A 22,300-nucleotide genomic window follows, 5' to 3' on the forward strand; every position below is an offset into this window, starting at 1 on the left:
AATGTGGTTTCTTTAAAGTAATGAACATATACAAAGATGTTCATGGATGTACAAAATATTGTGCACTGTTGATTTATCCAAATTTTGTTTATAGACACTTATAAACATGCATGGAAAGCTACATTACATGGCACAAAAATATAATAAAACACTACATCAACCATAGTTAACTTTGGTTCGTAGGATTATAGAAGACATTCTAAACTTTTTGCAAATGTACATACTATCAGGAAATATGTAGTAAGTATTTAAAAGGGAGCTCTAGCATCCCAGGTGTCTCTGTGCCAGGCCCAGAGTAGTAATGAGGCTGCTCTGACCTAGCTCTACAGGAAAATTAGTTGAGATTTTCACGGATGCGTCTCCAACCTCAGTGAGAGCAAAAGGGTCTCTCAGGTAGAGAGGGTGGAGCAGGTCACCTTAGGTCACATGATTTGAGGACTCTCTCCCTCTGACATCTAAAGAATTCTAGAAGGTTAGTTCTTCCCATCTAGGAAAAGGAGGCGGCTTGCTCCAGTGAATCTTGTAAGGTTACAGGGGTTGAAACAACCTGTTCCCATTCTCTAAAACAATAACCCCAGGAGAGGAGGTGAGTGGGTGGGGAACTGAGGCGCTCTGAAAGCGTGGCTGACAGCTCAGCCTTGGCTTCAGTAAGTGACTTACCCCAGGATGCTTGACAAGCCCGAGGCAGAGCCAAGGATCAGAGCTCAGAATGCTAGATTATCCTTTTGGCTTTGCACCCTGGGAGGGTCAGCCTCTCACGGGCCTGGCTGCTCTCAGGTTTTACAAGGAATACAAGCGATTTCCTCTGGAAAGCCAGCCCCATTACAGTGGAATCACTTGCATGATTTCTTGGCTGTGGGGACCTCCTAGAATATTCTAAATTTCCTATTTCTTTGCGCTCTCCCACATTTTGGTACTCCTGGCCATCCTGGCCCATTCTAGGGGTTTATCTGATGACTCATGACAATGATGAGGCTTATCACTCACCTCACAAAGACATCAAATAATGCTAAAGCATCCTGTGTTGAATGAGAGACCAGTGACTACAAAGATCCAAGTTCCAGTACAAGGAGCCACTGCTGACAACCCAGTCTCAACCCTTTCATGCTTCCTTACAAATTTTTTATTTTTTTTATCTATTTCTTTTTTATCTAGATTTTTTATCTATTTCTTTTATTCCAAATTGCAAATTAGCTCACATGAAATCCTCAAAGGAAAGCTACTTTTACTCTTAACTCAATGATGGCATGCAAGCCTGGTTCAGGGGCCCATTCTGGGAATTCCTCTCCCCAGCATCTTCTTTCAAATTCTTGTCCAAACTTTCTTTTGGGTCAGGATCTTGTTGAACCACTCAGCAGGAATGCCCAGAAAATGATAAGCTTCTCCAAGCAGCACAGTTTCTGCCTGGGCTGCTTCTAATTTCATTCTAAATGTAATGGCACGTAAGTGTGTGTGTGTGTGTGTGTGTGTGTGCGCGCGCGCACACGCATGTGTGCATGTGGAGGTGAGGGAGTGGGATAAAGGGCCATGTACAGGTTATTTTAATTTTTTCCAAATTTCTTTCCTTAAAAAAGAATAGGAATGAAAAAAAAAAAAGAATAGGAATGGAAAGAACTAGTGAGTTCCAATGTGTTCCATCTTAGATGTAGACAACTCTGCACAACCTACTCACAAAATTTCAGTTCTGCAAGCCTTCCCCTTAATGCAACCGAATAAGATATTACAGAGACAGCACTTGGGCTACTGCACAATCTTACAGTTTAAAAATAAGGAAAAGAAAATCACACCTGAATAGGATCATATAACGTCATTTAGCATAGGGAATCTTTAATTCCAACAGATATCAACTCAGCCTCTTTTCTACTCAGAGATAACCGTAAGCCATGGGACGAGAATTGATCAGGCACTTGCCAGAGGTCTGTGCTTTATGTGTCCTAGACACCATTCTGGGTCACATCTGGTTCCCACAAAGGGACACACAGAGGATAGAGTGAGTACGGAGAAGCTCAGAACAATAGACATTGCTGATGGATGGGCTTCCCTGGTAGCTCAGATGGTAAAGTATTTGCCTGCGATGCAGGAGACCAGGGTTCGATCCCTGGGTTGGAAAGATCCCCTAGAGGAGGGCCTGGCAACCCATTCCAGTATTCTTGCCTGGAGAATCCACATGGACAGAGGAGCCTGGGGTTGGCAAAAAGTCAGACATGACTAAGCAACTAAGCACAGCACAGCATTGCCAAGGGATAGTTTCTAAGATGTACAATAACACACTCAAGCACAGTGCTCCTGAGTGTCATTTAGGACATGAAATAAGGAAGGAGCCCTGGCTAGAGAGTTAGCATCTCTGGTTTTCAGGGTCCCAACTGAAATCACCCAGTGTGTGACCTTTGGCAGGAGCCTGAGTTAGACGGTTTCTAACATGATGTGAACCTGTGTTTCTAACAAAGTAAAGAAATGCAGTTAATGAGGTTCCCACAGGTGTCATGCAAAAACAAAGGATGTATTAGACAACCGGGAGATCGGACTCACTGTTGTCTCAAGTGAAAAAGTGAAAGTGAAAGTTGCTCAGTCATGTCTGGCTCTGTGACCCTATGGACTATACAGTCCATGGAATTCTCCAAGCCAGGACACTGGAGTGGGTAGCCTCTCCCTTCTCAGGGGATCTTCCCAACCCAGGGATTGAACCCAGGTCTCCCACATTGCAGGTGGATTCTTTACCAGCTGAGTCACAAGGGAAGGCCAAGAATACTGGAGTAGGTGGCCTATCTGCCTATGGCGGATTTTCTCGACCCAGGAATTGAACTAGGGTCTCCGGCATTGCAGGGGGATTCTTTGCTATATCAAGTTCAGTTTAATTTGGATCTGATACTTGAGTTTTTAAAATATATAAGGGTTTCACAATTACAGGGGCCAAGTTTTTATACTCTGTTCCTCTGTATATAAACAGAATACAAAAGGATGCTTCAGCATGAAGTTAAGATCTAGATTAACATCTTCCATCTCCTGACTTTGAATTCTGGAAACGCATCCACCGAGAGGATAACTAGAGGACCAGAGAAAGCACCATCCTCAGCAGCTCCCTCTACACACTCCCTTCAGCACTGTCCTCTGCTAAATCCAGCTCTGTCTGGATACTGACATTTGGTTTCTCCAATCCTATTTGGTGATAAGCAGAATGACACCACTGAACTCCACCTTCATAGCACATAAAAGGGGGAGTAACAGAGATGATCTGCCTTTGAAGAACCTGGTGAATAATGTATATAAGTGCACAGACTCACTAGAATGATTACCCTGATTTCCATCACCAAAATGGGGGCTTCGGTCTGCAATTAAAGCTACCAGAAACTCCTTAGATTCCAGAGTAACCAAAGAAAACAATGGGATTGAAAAGCATGATGGAATTTCTTGCCTAAGAAGCAGCATGTGCATATAGCTATTCCTGTGAGCAAACTTGAGCATACTGCCTTTCCTGTTTTACAACTGCAACTCACGACTGGACAGAAGTCTGTCAGTTAACCAACACTTACAGAATTCATTGGCGGACATATCCAAATGCAAAATTTTTAGTCTGAGTCACTGGAGACAGGAGACAAGAGAAGGAGGACGCTATTGGCTTACCTGTGCTGGGAATCATTCTGATCTGTAGATGGTATCGTCAAACACTCATCATGACCATGGAAAAGACGTACTACATGCCCACCAAGTAGGTATCCTGTAACAGAATTATACCCTACCATGAGCTGACAGGAAGCTGAATAATGAGAACATATTTGAGTCAGTTATTTTAGAAAACACAAAGAGAGAAGCATTTGAGAAATGACAGATTCCACGAGTTCAGGCCTCAGGTAGAAAATTGACAAGAAAGTCAAACCAATTCTAACACTGAAAGTTAAATAGGGTTTCAGACATGAACAAGCCCAGTATCAAAAGGGAAGGTGAAAACAATGTCAATTCATGTCATTAAAAGCCAAAAGATCACCTGTAACTAATACAATGTATATCAGCTATGCCTCAATAAAATAATACATTTAAAAAATACACATACACACACAAATAAAAGGAAATTTGACTTGCTACTCTTAGGAAGAAAAGGGTTTTCCAATTGTTGAAGACATAAATACACCCAACACCAAGTTCCTGGATAAGCTCTTACAATGTTGATGTGTATGTTTTGTGGTAAGTTTCAAGTCAAATTGCAGTTATGAGAAAGTACGATGATACTGGGAAAGGAGAAGCAAACTTATTCTGAGCTTTCTTAGGAGTAGCTAGTTTTCAAACATGTTAAATAAACACAGATCAAACCTGAATGCTATTCCAACACCAAGAGAAGGCAGAATGACATTCCAGAATCCCAGAGTGGCCAAGCAGAGAGGCAGCTATCACCTAGCCCTTAGCTTTTACAATAAGGAAAGGAATCTCAATAGCCATGGAGTTCAGAGATGGATAGGAAACAATGAACTTCAAGGACATGATGGCCAAATAGTCTTCAAATAAATGGCAAGTATCCATTTAAAAAACATGGTAGCAGGGAAAGGGTCCCAGTATGAACTTTACTTTACATGAAGAAGTGGAATTTGTTATCCTTTTGAAATAAAAATTTCTCCCAACTAATCTGTTCTCAGGAGACATATGGACTTAATATGTTCAATGTCTGTATCAGGATTTTGAGAAAATCACATAATTAGATCACTCTAGGGCCTGTGATTGGAGAAGGAAATGGCAGTGTTCTTGCCTGGAGAACCCCAGGGATGGGGGAGCCTGGTGGGCTGCTGTCTATGGGGTCGCACAGAGTCGGACACAACTGAAGCGACTTAGCAGCGGCAGCAGCAGCAGGGCCTGTGAAACTATTTTGAGTGTTGGATTATAACAGTAAGAAGGAAAAGTCATGCCAGGGGAGAAAAGGGTGTTATCAATACATCTTATACAGGGATAGTCTTGATATTCCCTAGTTCATTTTCTCCGTCTGTCCAGGTAAGGCAAGTTCTTCTTAAGCTTTCCTCAAATGTTTATAAGTCATTTTCTCATCTTCCTCTCTTTTACTGTACAAATATTTACAATTGTATACTTTTTTGCATTAAAATAATTCATGATATACTGTAGGGGCACTGTTAACAGTCAACTTATTTAGAAAGTTAACCCCTTCCATGATCACGTTCTTGATTAAATGGTCTATCATCTTACAACGGCACAGCCATGCTCCATTTGCAGCCCATCATTTACAGTCCCCAGGCTTCTCCAATCAATATTCTATGGCACAGAGGAAGCTGCCAAATGCTGGAGCATCACAACATTTCTTAATTGAAATATACCAGGGCAATAATCAGGAGAGAAGGGTCACGAGGAGGAGCACTCCTTTTCTCAAGGGCTGAAGTGGGTTTCTCACCAGCAGATGCTGAGAGAACATTTTGCAGAGTCAGATAACGCAAGTGATCAGCTGCCCAAGCTCTACCACGAGGGCACTCAAAACTTTTAAAAGCATTGTTGTGAAATGATTTGCAATTAATTAATCTCCACAAACCCTCTTGTGGGACTGGGCATTAATATTATCCCTATAGTGGAAATGAACAAAATTAACACAGAGAAGATTCGGTCAAAACTTCCTCAGGGAATATTTTAACCTGGGATTCCTTGGTTCCTGAGAGAAAGGGAATGATTGACAAAACATTTAGAGCAGTGGGTGAATTCTGGTGTGAGAGAGCTGAACACATCCTGCCTTTGAAAAGCCTTCCTTCAGTTGCCAAAAGAGTTAAACATTTGCTGCTTCCTCATTTTTCAAGTTAGCTGCGATGCCTCCTGAAACTGGGGTATCACCTTGACAACTCTCAATTTTCCATTTTCAAACATCATCTAATAGAAAGAGGTTTCACAGACTCAAGATTTAAAATAGGGTTAGAACCTGTGATATGAGTATTTTAAAAAATTCTGATCTTGCTATAAAGTCCTAGAATGTGATGTGATAACCCTTAGGTCACTGGCAACTGATTATCCTGCTCAGCAGTGATATTACCCACGAGTAAAATAAGGCCAGTGTATTTATTATATAATTTGAAAGGTGTTATTGACTTTGCCTAGCTCCAAAAAATAGAATATGCTGGACAAACTTTGATGATCTTACTTCTAAGGGAAAAATAAAATATGGAGAAAATGCCATTTGTTATTTTTAAATGGTCTTCCATAAATATAAGTAAAAACAAATGGCCAAACATCCTTTTATTATAGGTCCTCCTCCCACCTGTAGAGAGAGATGCATTGGGGAGAAATATAAAAAATATCACCTTCTTGGCAAATAATGTCTTCTAAAATTGAACCTGCTAAGGTCTGTATACTTATAACCATAAATAAAACTGAAAAGTCAGTGGGAGAAGAAAGGTTTGTCTCCAAGGTCCTGAACGCACACAGTGCCAAAACAATGGTACATTGCAAGAATTGAAAAATCATGTCAGAAGTGCTCATGAAATCAGAAATCAGGGCAGGAAATAATCCATATTAACATGAGAGAAAGGAATTCAGGTGAACCAAAAATCACACTAAGTGGGTACTGAGACACCGTGCCAGAACTGGAAAGTCGCAAAATATGTCAATATACATAGCTTAAGACAAACAGGCGGGCTGAGAGCTGAACGCACAGAAAGAAGCACACCTTCTTCGATGCTACTTCCTGAGCACGTAGGATGTACATTCCAGAGTGTCTGCATAAAGGAGGCATCCACTTGTATGTTACCATTTGATATTGAGAGATGCTGCAGCAGAAACAGAAATGAGACATCCTTTAAATCACCAGGCCAGTCCTGACAGAAGCAGCTCACCTAGAATTTCAAGGATTGAATTAAACAGCCTTACTCTCATCAGGCTTTTTCTACCTAGACTGTGGGAGAGTGCTCCACCCCATCTCCAAGCAGCTTCAAAGTGGGACACTTTATTCAGGGAAGAGGAAGTATTCAGCTACAGAGGTGGCAGACATGCTGACTTCATCCCCTCAGCTGGATCTCAAATTCAACAGGAAGTTACAAAATATCTATCCTTGGCAGGAAAAGGGGATTTACAAATGGGAAAAATTAATCCAGCCTTTGGTCTAGACAAAGTAAAATCTGCGGGCAGAGCTGGTGCTGAGAAGCTTAAAAACTTATCTCTGACATTTCTCTGATCTATAAGGAATTGCCCCCATCCCTTAGGGGCCTGATGTCAATGCTGCTTGACATCTTGTATGGTATGCAAGTACCACTACCAGGGGCAAAATTTCACCTGTCTTTTCCAACCACTGTGACATCCCACACTCTGAAACATGTCCAATTCTCTTTCTCCCTCCAATTATGTTTTTATATCCAACACTTTCTGGCTTGTTCCTAATTAGACAAGAGCTAACCAAAGTGATAAACTGAGTCCCTGGTGGCTCAGATGGTAAAGAATCTGCCTGCAATGCAGGAGATCCAGGTTTGATCCCTGGGTCAGAAGATCCCCTGGAGAAGGGAGTGGCTATCCACTCCAGTATACTTGCCTGGAAAATTCCGTGCACAGAGGAGCCTGGCAGGCTACATTCCATGGGGTCATAAAGAGTTGGAAGACTGAACAACTAACACTACTATTAAAGGTAACTAATGTGTCAATTGTTGGCTTTTTAGGAAGTGCCTGGGGGCATTTAAACTGGGAACAGTGCTTTAATCTAAAAAAAAAAAAAAAAAAAAGTTACATTCCAGGCCCCATGACAAAATGGCAGGAGAGACAATTTAATCATGTCTCAAGTATACTGTGTAAAGGCAATCTTATCCTACCCAATCTGATGTGGTTCTGTTTTCCCTGGCCATCCATTCCTAAAAGAAGCAATTCTGGAAATGAAAGAGGCTTGTGTTAGGAGGTACTTACAAGGTATCTCTCAGAGGACACGCTGACGAGGATGAGGTCATCACCAATTCGAACCTTTTCTCCCTCAGATCTCTGCTTGGAAGCGGGATGAATGGTCCACCAACAGGCTTCTCCTGCACAAAGGCTCCTTGAGTTAGTGACTGCATCACAGAAGTCAGTGTCCCTAACTCTGCCCCTCATCCTCCTTCCTCCTGTTCAGAATCCCTGAAACATACACACACACACACACACACACACACACACACACACATGCACGCACCCTCCAGACCTCAATTTCTATTTATCTATAAGCATTCCAGTTACCCCCACGTCTGCTCTTGAGTATGTTTATCATTTTCATTTTCTTTACAAACAGAAAGACAGTGTTTGGAGAAGAATACTGGAGCCCAAAAGCTATAGAGGCCTTTGAGTATTTTTAATACATACAGAAAAATGATATTTTTTTCATATGCACCTACAAATATTTCAGAAATAACTTCATTGGTCTACTGACCACTTACAGACCGTTATCTTTGCCTCACCCCTTCCCCATGAAATTCTACTAAATCATCAGTAATTTCACTAGAAAAAAAAATCAGAAGTTTTCAAAAGGTCTAAATCTATAAGGTCTAATACAGCAGGTGAGAAATAAATAGCAAAGGAGAAAAATTGATATTTTGGGAAAAGGAATGTTGAAAGATGCTTTTAGCCAAGACAAAGCTACAACTGCAGTGTCTGGGTAAGAAAATGGATTGAGAAGTTGATCTTAAGAAGTAAGGCCATTCCTGCTACATATTCTCCAGAAATTCTGTGGAATTGGAGATAACAGTTCCTTATGAAGGCAACCATAGAAGATGGGGTTGAAAACAGGAGGAGTGGCTGAAAGCTTTAAGGGAACATTTGATCTTTTTCTCTATCCTGCATGCCAGGCGACTCTTCCTCCTCCAGTCTACAGAATAGAAGTGATATCCGTGGAATGACAAACCACTCCACTGTCAGACGTGGAACTAAAGAGTATTGCTGAAAATGGAGAGTAATTAGAATTCTGTGCTCTGGTCAGTAAAATCTCAGCTCCCTTTCCTCTACTTCCATTCCTCAGCTTCCAGAATGCCAGCCGTGATGCTGAACCATCCCCGATCCAAATGAAGATTACTGTTTAGTTTGGAAGCAAAACTACCCAACAAAAACCATACTGCTGTTTGGGCACATCCAGTGCAATGTCCAGGTCCCTGCTAGATTATCCCAAAGTGAAACTTAAGACACGGCAAGCCACTCACACAGTTGGGGCTTCCTGTTGGTTTTTACTGCCTCGATCTAAACATCAACTGGGACCAGGGATAAGCTGACATGTAAGGAAAGTCTCTAACATGAACAACAGGAACAAACCAAAAAGTGAGGAAAGGGGAAAAATGAAGATTACAGAGAGCTAAAGATAACTTCAAACAAATCTTAGAATTAATCATCTCAGAGGCATAAGAAAAAGTAACATTCATGAAGCAGCTAGGAGAGTATCCATGAAGGGTCCCTTCAAAGAAAAAGAAATCTCTTTGATCCTGAAAAAGAAACAGGAAGGTTATAGGATAAAGTTGAAATTTTTTCCCACAATGAAGAATGAAGAAAAGCAGATTAGAAACAAGACTGCAAAGAAAATTAGAAAACCGACCTAGAGGAGTTTCAGAAAGCAGTAAGAGAACATAAAGGGAGAACATTAACTAAGAGATATTTAACTTTTCCCAAGGCTGAAAGACAAACATTTTTATAGTGAAGGGGCCCACAGAGTCCCTAGCACAGTGGAGAATGGACACACACACACACACCCCCCCCAGGGTCCACTCCTGTGAGACTAAGAACAAGAAAGAAAGAAAGAAAAAAGAACAATAAAGATCCAGGACAAGACAGCACTGTGGAACTGTAGACATCAGGGCCAAAGAGAAGATCCAGATATCTCAGAAAATATAAACAGGTCACACACAAAGGATCAGGAAGCATAATGTGGACAGACATCTCAACAGCCAGACCAAAAGCTAGAAGAAAACAAAAAACCTTCAGGATGCTGAGAAAAGAATATTTCCCATGTAGAATGCTTCTATGAATTACTTATGAAGCTGAAATTAAGAAACTTTCAGACAACAGTTTGTCTCCCATGGATATTTTCTGTAAAAGTTACTGGAAACGGGCTCCCCCAAAATGGTGAGATCAACCAATAAGGGAGGAAAACATGAGATCTGGGAAATACAGAATCTTGGAGAGACGAAGCAGGAATTTCCCTCATGATGGTGTATGTTTCTAAGAAGATGTAACCAACAGAATAGCTATTGTGACTGAATCTAATCAGGGACAGTTACTGTTTTGTGGGGCAGTTTGGAAATAAATGACTAGGTCACGGAAAGTAAAGCAACAAACAAGGCAATTATTAAGTAGTGGAAAGCACAAAAGTAATACCATAAAGTGAACTGACCATAGTATATCATGAGTCTCATTTGCAAATAAAAGTTACAGTTATGCCAATGTAAGTAGTTAATATTGACTTGATAGTTATATAAAAAATAGGTGCAAATATACTAGGCAGGTGGAAGGAGAAAATAGAGAAGAGAGGACCACAAGAGGTACGTTTTTATTATTCATTTAGGACATCAATATATCATGCCCAATCTGGAAAGAATAACTAAAGATCAGCAAACCATATAACTATGCACAGTGGGAAGCGTACTAAAGGAGCTAAACGGGGATGCCTGAGAGAGGTGGGGTCCAGAGCAGGGAGGGGCGGGGCAAGAGGTAGATGCTTTCGGTACACAGAAGAGCACTGTGTCTCTCTTTATGTACAGGTATTACTTTGATTCACTTTGTTTTTTTTTTAATTTTTTTAAATTTTATTTTATTTTTAAACTTGACATAATTGTATTAGTTTTGCCAAATAAATACATATGATGACATTGATTACACTTTAATTAGACTTAAAATTTTGTAACAGAAGAGGCTGGTCTCTACATTCGAAGAGGAAAATGACAGGTGTATCCATCATGTGCACTGGACCACTGACGGGGGTCAGGATGAAGGGGTCCTAAAGAGATGCATAGCAGAAGAGCACCGTTGCTCTCTCGCCCTCTCCTAGGGACAGGGCAGTGGTCTGGAGCCCGGGAATGGGCCAATCCCCAAGTCAGCAGGGTATGTGAGGGCCAGGTGGGGGTCCTAAAATACCTAACAGTACTTTCGGTGTTTTTTTTCCCCCAATTCTAAACTAATCCTAAATCTATGTCTAGAAAACAACAACAAAACTTTCCAAAGGGAAAAAAGTAAGAAGCAAAACCAAGGGCAAAATGGTCATCAGTTCTGTTAAGTCAGTCAAATCATTTCACTGTGTAGGGGAAACACTTCCAGAAATATTCAAGAAACTGCTTCCAAACTTCTCCTCACATTCTCCTAGAGATTCAACTCAACTATTTGTTTTCAATTCAGAAGTGGCTTCGGAGTCATAAGTGCATTCCCAGGATGACCTGGGTAAATGAAGCAATGCTATTCTGTCAGTTCCTGAGCAACCCTCCTCTTAAAGAGAGAAGATTCACCCCAGGCCATACTGAACTGTATCTGAGCTGCCGGAAGTTCTTCCCCTCTCCCACATATACCAAGCTGACTCTCTTCAAGGAGAATATGATATGGGTTGGGGATGAGGGAGGTAAAATAAATTATTTTAGGCTCTAGGTTTCCACGAACACCTGGTCAACCCTGACCCCCTGTCTTTCTGCCAACGTCAGCTTCTGAAAAGCCAGCTTGAACCTGGGTTGATGCATGTATTTCCCTCATCTGTTAGCAGAATTCATACCAAGTTTGATTTTAAGAATTTGGGGTAAAAAAAGTGGTAGAATGAGTAATATTCTCTGCTATTTCCCTATATTTTTATTGAAGCCTCTAGTAACTAAAAACAAAAAACAGGTTTCCTGAACACATGACTAGAAAGTGGTTATTTCTCAAATTTCTTCCCAAGTCTCAAAAAGTATAAAGTCATTTTACTGGTATAAATAGTATGACCATGTATGACTTTTCTGATTATGTGCTCCAAGACAGACAGACGGTTTATATTTAGAGGTCACCTTACACTCAGAATATGTCACTACACTCATTTTGTAATTTTCAGCAAAGGTTGACAACACCTTAGAGGAAATTATATTTTAAGAATAACACGCTTTAGCGGAAAACAAAGCAACCTCAAATCATATTCAAATATAATCTGGCTTTAGTAAAACAAACAAACAAAAAACCAAACCTAGTGGGCTGAGGCAGGCCCACTCTTCTGTTCTGTATAAAAAGGGGAAGAGGAGGAGAGGTAGGGGGCTTACGTCAGGTGTTCTTGGACATGACTGTGTATGATCCAGAAATAACAGATCCAGGGTAAACTCTAGATTCCTTCCTGCCAGATTAAATCTAGGTTAATCTCTAGATTTTTTATTTTTTTGTTATAAATTTATTTATTTTAATTGGAGGCTAATTTTAAAACTGGTTAAACTACATTTTTTTTTCCTAAATCATATGTAAAATCAGATAATCTTGGACAATCTCCTTATGAACTGCTGTAGTTTTAGAATAATTACACGGACACGACTGAGCGACTGAACTGAACTGAACTGTCTTTCTTTGGCTCCAACAATGGAACTCCCCTCCTATTTGGGGGAAAATGTCATAATATTAAAGACTGTCTCCAATGAGACTCTTCCTGCCATGTGACCTAGGCTGTTTGCTCTTCCCTGGCCTTTCTTCCAGTCCAATTTCTAAGCCTGGGGCTCAGCTTCAGAGCAGGTCTATGTAACATCCTTCCAGTAAACTCTCTTTCTGCTTGAGTTAATGGAGTCAGTTTCTGCTGTGTGCAACCAAGAATCCTGATTGGTCCCTAAGCCCAACCTCTAAATGGAGCAGAAATTACATACGTAATGCCCTTGGCAGACAGATTGCTCATGAATATTTCCAGCCACAGGAAACATCTTCCATCTTGAGGCCAGCTGTTCCTTTGCTGGATACTGCAGATATTACAAAGTGATTTCCTTCACTGAGATGAAACGGGCCTGTTTTCTACTTCTATCCATTGTTCCACTGGTCTTTGGAATAACCTACAGCAAGTCAGCCCCTTCTTTGATTAACTAGAAACATTTGTTGATAGTTATCTTAGTCTTCCGTTTTTCATTTAAACCTGCATCATCCTGGTTACCATCTTTTTTAGGATTCACCACTTGACTGTCATTTTTAATTGAACTAAAAAAAAAATAGCCAGTGTTTCGCATAGTATATGATGTATAGGTGCTAGTGGTGGAGGGTGATTAAACAACACTGAATCATATAGTGAGAAATTTCCTTTACTACTTTCAAACCTTTTGATTCTAACAGAAAGTTTTCAGTTTGGAGCTTGTATACCACGAACACTTTTCTAATATTTGCCAACATTCTTCAATTATTGAGTGACACGGTTTTCTTTACATTATATTCTTTTTTACAGCATGCAGTACCAGTTTTCTACTTACAGCAATGATGTTAGTTTTGTCTATAAAATTTTAAATACGAAAGTAAATTTAAGGGAAAATATAAATTAATAGTAAAGTTGATGCACAGGAATGGCAAATCTATGAAGGTGGATATCATTGACTAACATCTGGGAAACACTGCTTTAAAAATAATTGATTCACTGCAGAATAAAATGGGACTACTTTTTTAAAAATCTAGACTATACTTTATTATGTAAACCTTCATTATGCTTTGTTTTTTAAAGTGGTTATTCATTACCATTGGTTTTTATCAGGAATAACTTCTCTACTTATTTTCAGTATCTAACCCTAAAAATTGTTTTTCTTTGAGACTCTGGCAGACTGTGGTTAAAGCCTCATGCTCACCTTCATTTTGCATTCCTATGTTTTCATTCTGCATTCCAATAATATTCTTTATTATTCTTCTTCTCCAGAGTTCTATCAGACCTATTTCTTGACCAGGTTGGTTTGGAATCCCAAATGATTTGCATCCAGCCTCCTTCTCAAGACCCCCCAGCCCAAGACCCCACTGATCAACAGATCTAGGGTGCGTTGACTTACCTGTGGCATGTTCCCGTAGACCTACATCAAAGGCAAGTTTATCCGTCTGGGATCTTGATGTGGTCAAACATGTTAGATACTGTGGAATAAGAGCAGATGCTAGTGAAGTCATGCTCTTCTCTCGGATCTTGGCATCTCACCATTAGCTGGCTTCTCAGTTTCAACACTGAGCTACTATGAAAAGGGCTTCTTTATTGTTAATGGCTACAGTGCTTCTGGGATATATTTTCATAATGTATTTAAAACCTCAAAGATGTTCTTATCTGATGACCCAGTGATTTGACTCATAGGACTAAGAGAAATAAGTTTAAATAGAAAAAGTTTGAAATATGAAATATGCTTTAGTTCAAAGATACTCTGAAACTTTTAAACTGAGAATATGAATAGAATATAAATGACCAACAATAATGGAAAGGTTGATAAACTCTGGTACTTCATTTTATGGAATATTATGTTACCATGGAGAATATTTATCAAGAGTGTAGAACAGTATGGAATATAAACAAAACAGTTCTCTGCAACAGGAAAACAGAATCATTGTATGGTATAGACATCTCACACGGGCTTTATTCTCAGAGCTACTCCTAAAAGGAACTGGCTAGTATAGAGTTCATGTTAACTGGGAGTGGGATTTCTTGGGAGCAGAGGGCAACCAACCTAACGATGAATAATGTAAACCTTTCTCTTTGGAGCACAATGCTAGCCTGAGTTTTTAAAGCCAAGAGAAGTATACTGTTTGAGCTTTTATTTATTCTATTTAGGGAGAAAAAGAGAGATGCTAGGGTTTTATTTACCCTATGGATAAGCACCAGATTCCTAAAGATAAATGATCACCTCTCAGTTCTAGAGATTGCCAGGGTGCAAAATTTCCCTACTCTCAAATGGTCCCCATCTCCTGCTCAGATAACCTTCCATTTGGTCATTTTTGTTTGTCCTTTGCCACAAGGGACTATCACAGATGAATGTTCAGGCTGAAAAGGTCAACTTCTTACCAGTGCCCAGGAAAAAAAAAATGCTGCAATAAATAAATTATTTAAGAAGCAGCTGCTGTTCTCCCTGCCAATTTGACAGTTCAAACTTTGAGATGAATTTTGCAGTGTTCACTGCAGGTGTAAAATGTGTGAAAATAAAGTCCTGAGTTAACGTAACAGTTTTCCACTGGGATTAGAGAAAGAAATGCTCCTTACACTGATAGTAAGGGAGAATGATACATGTAGGAACTGGGGGTAAATATCCTTAGAATTGCCTCATATTATACTTGACTGAGGTCATGATATTCCTCTTAACACTCCCTGCAAAAGAACTGGAATATGTGAATTTTAAAAATTACATTTATTAAAACTTGAAAAAAAATTCAAGTTATACTGAGTTATCTCATTTCGGTTAATTCTAGTTCTAGATCCCTGAATAGTTATAGCTTGATCTGCTTTCTGTGACTGCTCTTCTCTTTATCTGCCTCCTGCCTCTGGATTAACATAAAACCTTCAAATTCAGGAATGAAGGACCAGATAGCATCCATTTCCCTTAGCTAGTAAAAGAGAAATTTCACAAAAATCCTGTTTGATTGATTTTCCACCTATGCTGGTTATCCTTATACATGCGAGTCATCAGTTATTCCAGGTTTATCTGATCATGCATTCAACAAATATTTTCTAAGCATTTAGTATATCAGAGCACCACACTTGGTCAAGTTAGGTTTAGTTACACAAATTTTTTTTAAAAAGACATAATCCTTTTCCTTATGGAGTGGGAAGGAAGGTGGTCAGACGTTAAGCAAACACAGATGTACAACTGCTAAGTGAGGTAAGTTACTAAGACAGTAATGTACTATAATTTCCATTCCGAGTGACTCCCGCTGATTTCTTAACCTGATTGAGACACTCGCTGGCTTCCCACCCTTTCCCTCCTCCTCAGCCTCCTTCTTGAGTGGTGATAGTGATCCAGGTGAGCTTACCATGCCACTGAAGGAGTGCCGCAGGAGAATTGCGTGGCCATACAGCAGGGTCCTGTGGCCACCCCCTTGTGCTGCCTGTGGGGAAAGAGGGCAAGAAGTGTCAGCGCAGGCCAGGCGTGGCCACTCTGAGGGCAAAGCATTCTTGGAGGACACACTACAGAGGAAGGACCCATGGCGAAGCTCCCAAGGAATTCATTCTAGAAGCGAGTGGCCAGCCTACAGGCGGGGGGTGCGACTGGTCAACCGCAGCCATGCAACATCCTTGGGAGAGGGTGAGTGGGGCCAAACCTCTTCTCCAGAATGGCCCCTGCCCGGGATCAGCAGAAACCCAGAGCTGTTCTATCAGAAAAGCACGTGGATGAGATAGGTACTGCTTACCTTCCTTTGAAACTTCTCAGAAGCGTTCAGTGAGAGAGAGAAACAAATGTGATGTAACTACAGCCCAGTGACAGAAAGGCAGCATATGGGGTTGGGCAGGACAAGGCATATCATATACTCAGTCTGTGCCTTGTTGACTTTTTAAGGCACCTGGGCCTTCTACTTGCTCACTTAAAGGGGTCTAAGTTACCCTCGTTTCACCAGTGAGTGATGGCTCTGATATCCGGGTCTTTAAAAGGGTAACCAGTGATGGGGAATAGATATCTCCTCTACTTAAGGGGCCATTTAGGTGCCCTCTCTCTGCCCCACCAGGCAGCACCACTCTGGTTGTCCACTCAGTGGCCATCTTAGCAATGGGACAGGCTCAAAAAGAAGAGACAGCCCCACATAAAGCCATGGTGTCTGCCTCTTGCTTTTCCTTTTATTTGATTTGCACAACCATGATCTGAATAGTATTGACATGATAGGAGACAAAACCATTATGTATTCCAGTGACAGGTGACCTGGTAACATGGAAAACTGAAATCTATAGAAGATTCTAAATTTTTTTCCCATCATTTTCAACCTTTAACCCAAGTCTCTCCCTGTCATGTGAACTTACCCTCAGAGGCAGTCACACTTTTTTGATCACACACTCCATTTAGGAAAAAATATGTGAGTGTAGGTTCCCATCCCCAAATATACACAAAAAGAAAGTTCAAAGCCTGAGATTAAAAATTAATACGGAGAGAGTAACATGGAAACCTACAATACCATATATAAAATAGATAGCCAATGGGAATTTGCTGTACGATTCAGGGAACTTACACAGGGGCTCTGTGATAATCTAGAAGGGTGGCATGGAGAGGGAGATGGAAGGGAGGTTTGGGAGGGAGGGGACATGGGTGTACCTATGGCTGATTCTTGTTGACATTTGAAAGAAAATCACAAAATTCTGTGAAGCAATTATCCTTCAGTTAAAAAACTAAAGTGACAAAAAATAAAAAAAAATGTTGGCTAGCCAAGGTAGAATAAAAAAAAGTAATCATACAGAGAAATTCTAACGTTTTCTTTCCATAAGCCAAGGGCACCCCCTATGCATGGTATTTTAGCCAGCGCTTCAGAGCAGCAGCCCAAAGGCTGGTTTCAGGGTCTGCTCCTCTCCTGTGTTGACCCTCCTTCAGGGCCACAGACAATAAGGGGGAAAGAAGGCAGAGTACTTCTATTTCAACTCTATTCAAATTAAATTTGGATTAACAGAATCGCCCTGTCAAAGAGATGATTTTTCATGTCATATCATGAGCCTAAAGAAAAGGAAAAAAATAAATGTGGTATCTTGTTAAAAAGAAGCCAGGAACTATATATAAATGTGGCTGTGCTTTTTCCATAGCTGTAGAGATATTTAAATGCTCTCTAGACTTTAATACTATGAAAAGATTAAATGTTCTTTGCAATGTTTTAGGATTTCTTGAAACCATCTGAACTAACTTTAGTTGCTGTATTTACAAATGTGTCAACAGCTTACTTTAGAATTAGTCATACTAAAAGAGTTTTCATATCTCGTCAGTCTCACTGGTATTCTTCCTATATAGTTGTACTACTGCAAGTGAATTGATAGCTTGTGATGGTTTATGGTGTGGGTTTATGCTCTCAGATTAGTCTTGTGTCTCAAACTGAACTATACTTCCTATTGTTTATCATGGGTTACACTTTCCTCCAATTCGAGGACTCGTTAAGTAAAGAATCAGGAGTTGCTGACCCCCCAGAGCAGCACTAAGGGGCTTGTGCGCCCCTTCTCTGGCAATGCTGGCAACATTCTTGGCCCTCATGTCCTCTATTTTGATGCCAACAGAAAAGCAGAGTGACTTAACTACCCCACTGGGCTTGTATGGGACATCACAAGCCACTTCCTCCCTCTGCTAAGGCAGTGGGTCTTAGGTGCCTGAGAATATCAGCTTGTTAATACACAGACTGCTGGACTCCATTCCACAGTGTCTGCTTTATTAGGCCTGGGGTGAGCCTGAGAACATGCGTTTCTAAAGGGTTCTGGGGAAAATGGCATTGACTGATGCCGCTGGTCCAGAAGCCACCTTTTGAGGACCACTGCTTTAAGGAATGATCAGGTGTCAGTGGCAGTACAGCAAAGGAGCTTTTTCTGCAGAAGCTCTGGTAATCATCATTCCAGAGAACACTACCCTTGGCACAAACCACACTTTACAAACATTGGGTGCTTTACAACCATCATAGCTTATTCTCCTAACTTTTCAAGGTAGGGGTGATTTCATAATCTCAGAATGTGAAGAATTTGAAACTCAGAGGTAAGCTCTTGCCTTAGCTAGATGTCACACAGCTCGATGTGGTGGTGAGGGGAACTGAACTCAGAGTTAAGTCTAAAACCTGACTCATTTCACCCAATTTTTTAAATAATATATTCATTTGCCTACAGTGTACAAAATCAGAGAACACGGCACCAGGAAGAATAGAAAGATACTGTCTCAGCTCCTCAGCTTCGTGAAGGAGAACTGACACAACTGTGTCAATTAAGTGAGCTCTGATCATATGGCAGGCACAGAAATATAGTAAGCAAGTCATCTCATTTTACTTCTTGATTAGTGTTGCAAAGTGACAATGGAATTACCTCCCTTTTACAGAAGCGCAAACCGAGGCTTTGAGAAGTAAAGTAACTTGCTCAAAGTCATATAGGTTCCAAGGGCAAAGCTGGGATTTAATATAGGGGAGGATTTAACCGTGTGCTCTATTACAATATTTTCTTGTCTGTATTCCGGCAGGAGACAAGGCTTGTGCATAAAAACCCATGTTACAGAGAAACATCCCTGTTAAAAGAGGGGAAGCCAAACATCATGGGAATAGGAATAGACCAGGAAGGTGATGAGGGTGTTAAGGAGCTGCTTTATCAAAAATGTAGGCCATAATATTCTGGTAGGATCCTTGACATCTAACAATGTAACAAACAAAGAAAATAAGGACCCCATACAGGCAAAGGGTTGGAGGTTGAGACTATGAGGTTCATGGGTGGACTGGTAGACAATTCACTGGTTAGGGTTGGAAGAAAGGGAATAGCTGGCAATGACTTGGGGCTGTTGGACTATGGAGAGCCACATCTGATGGTTCAACAGCTCATGGGACATTGGGGGAGACTTTGGAATGGAGAACAATAAAAACTGTACCTTAGAAAGGTAACCCTGACTGCAAAATGGTAAAAGAACTGGAGGCATCAAACCCTAAGGACAGAAAAGATGACTCTCTCGTTCAGTTTCCAAGACAACCTAAAGAGAGGATATAGGCTGAAAAATCGTAGAATCATCCCTTACTTCTGCCTTTCTCTCACATGCCACAGTCCATCCAAAGCACCTTCAGTGCCACCTTCAAAATATATTCCCTCTCCACCTACTACCCAGCACCCCTCTGCTTTCAGTCTGGTCCCTCCTACTGCTCTGTCTCAGCCCGGCTATGACGATGGCCTCTTAACTGAGTTCCCCGCTGCACCCTCTCTGGTTATAGTCTGAGCTAACACAGCAGTCACAGCTGTCTTTTTAAGACTGTCAATCACCTCACATTACTTTCTTACTCAACCCTCCGCTCATGATTTCCTTTCACACTGTGGCTTCTAAGGCTGTGCATCAGGAACTGTCAAAATATTCTCTATAAAAGATGAGACAGTAAGTAACTGGAGCGTTGCAGGACACATGTAATATATAGTCTTCTTTTTTAAACAACTTTTTCGTGAATTAAAAGCTCTTCTTACCTAGAGGGCTGTATATAAACAAGCATAGGCTAGACCTGACCTGCTGTTGTGATCCCTGCCCCACGTGATGTGGTCCCCTCCACCTATCTGACCTCGTCACCTGCCAGGAGGAGGGTCTCCACCACCCACTCTGCTCCAGCCACGTGACCCTTACTCTATTCTTCAGACTCGCAAATGCCTCCTGCAGGGCCTTTGCACATGCGCTTCCCTCTGTCTGAAATGCTCTTCCTTCAACATTCTCATGGCTCATTCCCATTCTGATCCATCTCTGTGCTCAGATATCTCATTAGTGAAGCCTTCTCTGTTCATCCTTCCTAAAAGACAATCCCCCTTACTGGACAACATTTTTTTTCTTTATTATTTCTCAAGGCATTTATTAGCTTATATATTATTTTTGATATGTATCTCTCTCCCCTCTCTCCCCCGAGGACATAAGCTCCATGAGTCTTTGGTATGTTCTCTGTCACATCTATATGACTTATAAGTGCCTGACAAACAAGCACTTAATATCATTTTCATATTCATATTTCCCGAACGAATGAATAATAACTGGATGAAGTGGTCCTTTAGCCTCCTTTACACAGATGGGAAAAGAGAAACTCTCTTATGGTCAGCTTGTGAGCAATGAATTTGGATTTGAACTTGAGTCTAACTACAAATTCTACCAACTCTTTTCATTATTTGACACTAATTCTGGATAACATCCCAGGAAAGCAATGGTGTGTCACACAGAGGACTTCTTAGGTCTGTTCATAAGGGGGATCCAGACCTCAAGTTAGTGAGACTTTATTGGGATGGCAGTTCTGTCTCTGCTGGAAGTGACCTTGGCTGTCATCATTGGCAGAATGAGAAGAAGTGGTACCATCTCATTGGACTGGAGTGGAGTAAGGGGAGAAGCCAGCAAAAGTGCCCTGATGCCATGTCCTGCGGTAAAATGTTCCATTAGATCATTAATTCAATCATCTCATCTGTAATTGCAAAAGTGATTCTGCCACTGACATTTCTTTTGGCGGTTCCCAGAGGACACTGTCACCCAGTGAGATAAATCTGATATGGCAATAAAGGGGAGGGTAACTCTGTTTCTCTCCAGCCATACATGTTTCAAGACTATCAGATCTCTAAACCACCTTCTTTTATAATCTGGAACCCCAGACTCCACTTTAGGGGTTCCCAGGATTTGGAGAGACTCCTTGATCCAACATAAGCTGTGAAAGCTTTGGGACATACTTCCTGGAGGGCTGGTAAGGCATGACATTACTTTCTGGGTAGGGATGTATGTACTTCCATCTTCCTTCCTCCCCCTACCCACCCCCATTCTTTTAGGCCATCAAAGAAAGAAAGAGGCCTTGCTAGAAGGTCACAGAGCAACATTTCCTGAACACATGGGGGCCTTTTACATCACCCAGGAGGTTTCCTTTGACACAGGTGACAACTAAGTAACCATGATGCCATACAAGTGAAAAAAAAAACAAAAAAAAAACCCAAACCCAAAAAACTAGTAACCACCTAGCAGCAGAAGAAAAAGGAACCTAATATGTTCAGTTAGAAAACACAGCAAAAGTTTATATTCACCATTGGTACAAAACATTAAAATTTTAAGGAATTTACCTAAATGTTGAGTTAAACACTCAAAATGAAACCACAAACTTTTGCTCTATAAAATAAAACTTGATTTGGTGAAATGCAAAGGTGTACTTTGTTACTGCTGCTGCTGCCAAGTCGCGTCAGTCGTGTCTGACTCTGTGAAACCCCATAGGCGGCAGCCCACCAGGCTCCGCCATCCCTGGGATTCTCCAGGCAAGAACACTGGAGTGGGTTGCCATTTCTTTCTCCAATGCATGAAAGTGAAAAGTGAAAGTGAAGTCGCTCAGTCGTGTCCGACTCTTAGCGACCCCATGGACTGCAGCCCACCAGGCTCCTCCATGCATGAGATTTTCTAGGCAAGAGTACTGCAGTGGAGTGCCCATAGAATGAGAATACTAGTGTTTGCTAGTGCTCAGTCTCCTAAACTGAACTTACAGATTCAATGTAGTTTTAATGAAAATTCAGGTAGGGTATTTTGGAATTCAACAAAATCACTATAAAATTAATCTGCAAACATAAACAGTAAGAAAGTTTTATTCTAAAAAGGAACCACGTTTTAGGAAATGTCAAGAAGCAAAATTAATTCATTGATTCTGGTAATGGTTCAAAAGAAGAATGTAATACAATACAGATAGCCCATAAACAAATCTGAAATGCAGCACATGATAAAGCAGATTTTTTAGTACAATGAGGGGAAGACACGATTATTAAGTAAATGTCCCTTTGATA

At 40.9% G+C, this 22,300-nt stretch overlaps 1 protein-coding gene across 1 annotated transcript in view; it reads right to left on the minus strand.

Moving 5' to 3' along the window:
* RYR3 (ryanodine receptor 3) overlaps nucleotides 1-22,300 on the minus strand; it is a 461,910-nt gene that overhangs the window by 296,214 nt on the left and 143,396 nt on the right. Inside the window, exons 7-11 of the mRNA XM_055538999.1 lie at nucleotides 15,865-15,939; nucleotides 13,911-13,989; nucleotides 7,864-7,976; nucleotides 6,644-6,743; nucleotides 3,622-3,715 (exon numbers count right to left, since the gene is read on the minus strand). Coding sequence (XP_055394974.1) covers nucleotides 3,622-3,715; nucleotides 6,644-6,743; nucleotides 7,864-7,976; nucleotides 13,911-13,989; nucleotides 15,865-15,939 — 461 coding nt within the window. The remainder of the gene's footprint in view (nucleotides 1-3,621; nucleotides 3,716-6,643; nucleotides 6,744-7,863; nucleotides 7,977-13,910; nucleotides 13,990-15,864; nucleotides 15,940-22,300) is intronic.

The sequence above is a fragment of the Bubalus kerabau genome, chromosome 10 (genome assembly GCF_029407905.1).
Source record: "Bubalus kerabau isolate K-KA32 ecotype Philippines breed swamp buffalo chromosome 10, PCC_UOA_SB_1v2, whole genome shotgun sequence".
Taxonomy (NCBI): Eukaryota; Metazoa; Chordata; class Mammalia; order Artiodactyla; family Bovidae; genus Bubalus; species Bubalus kerabau.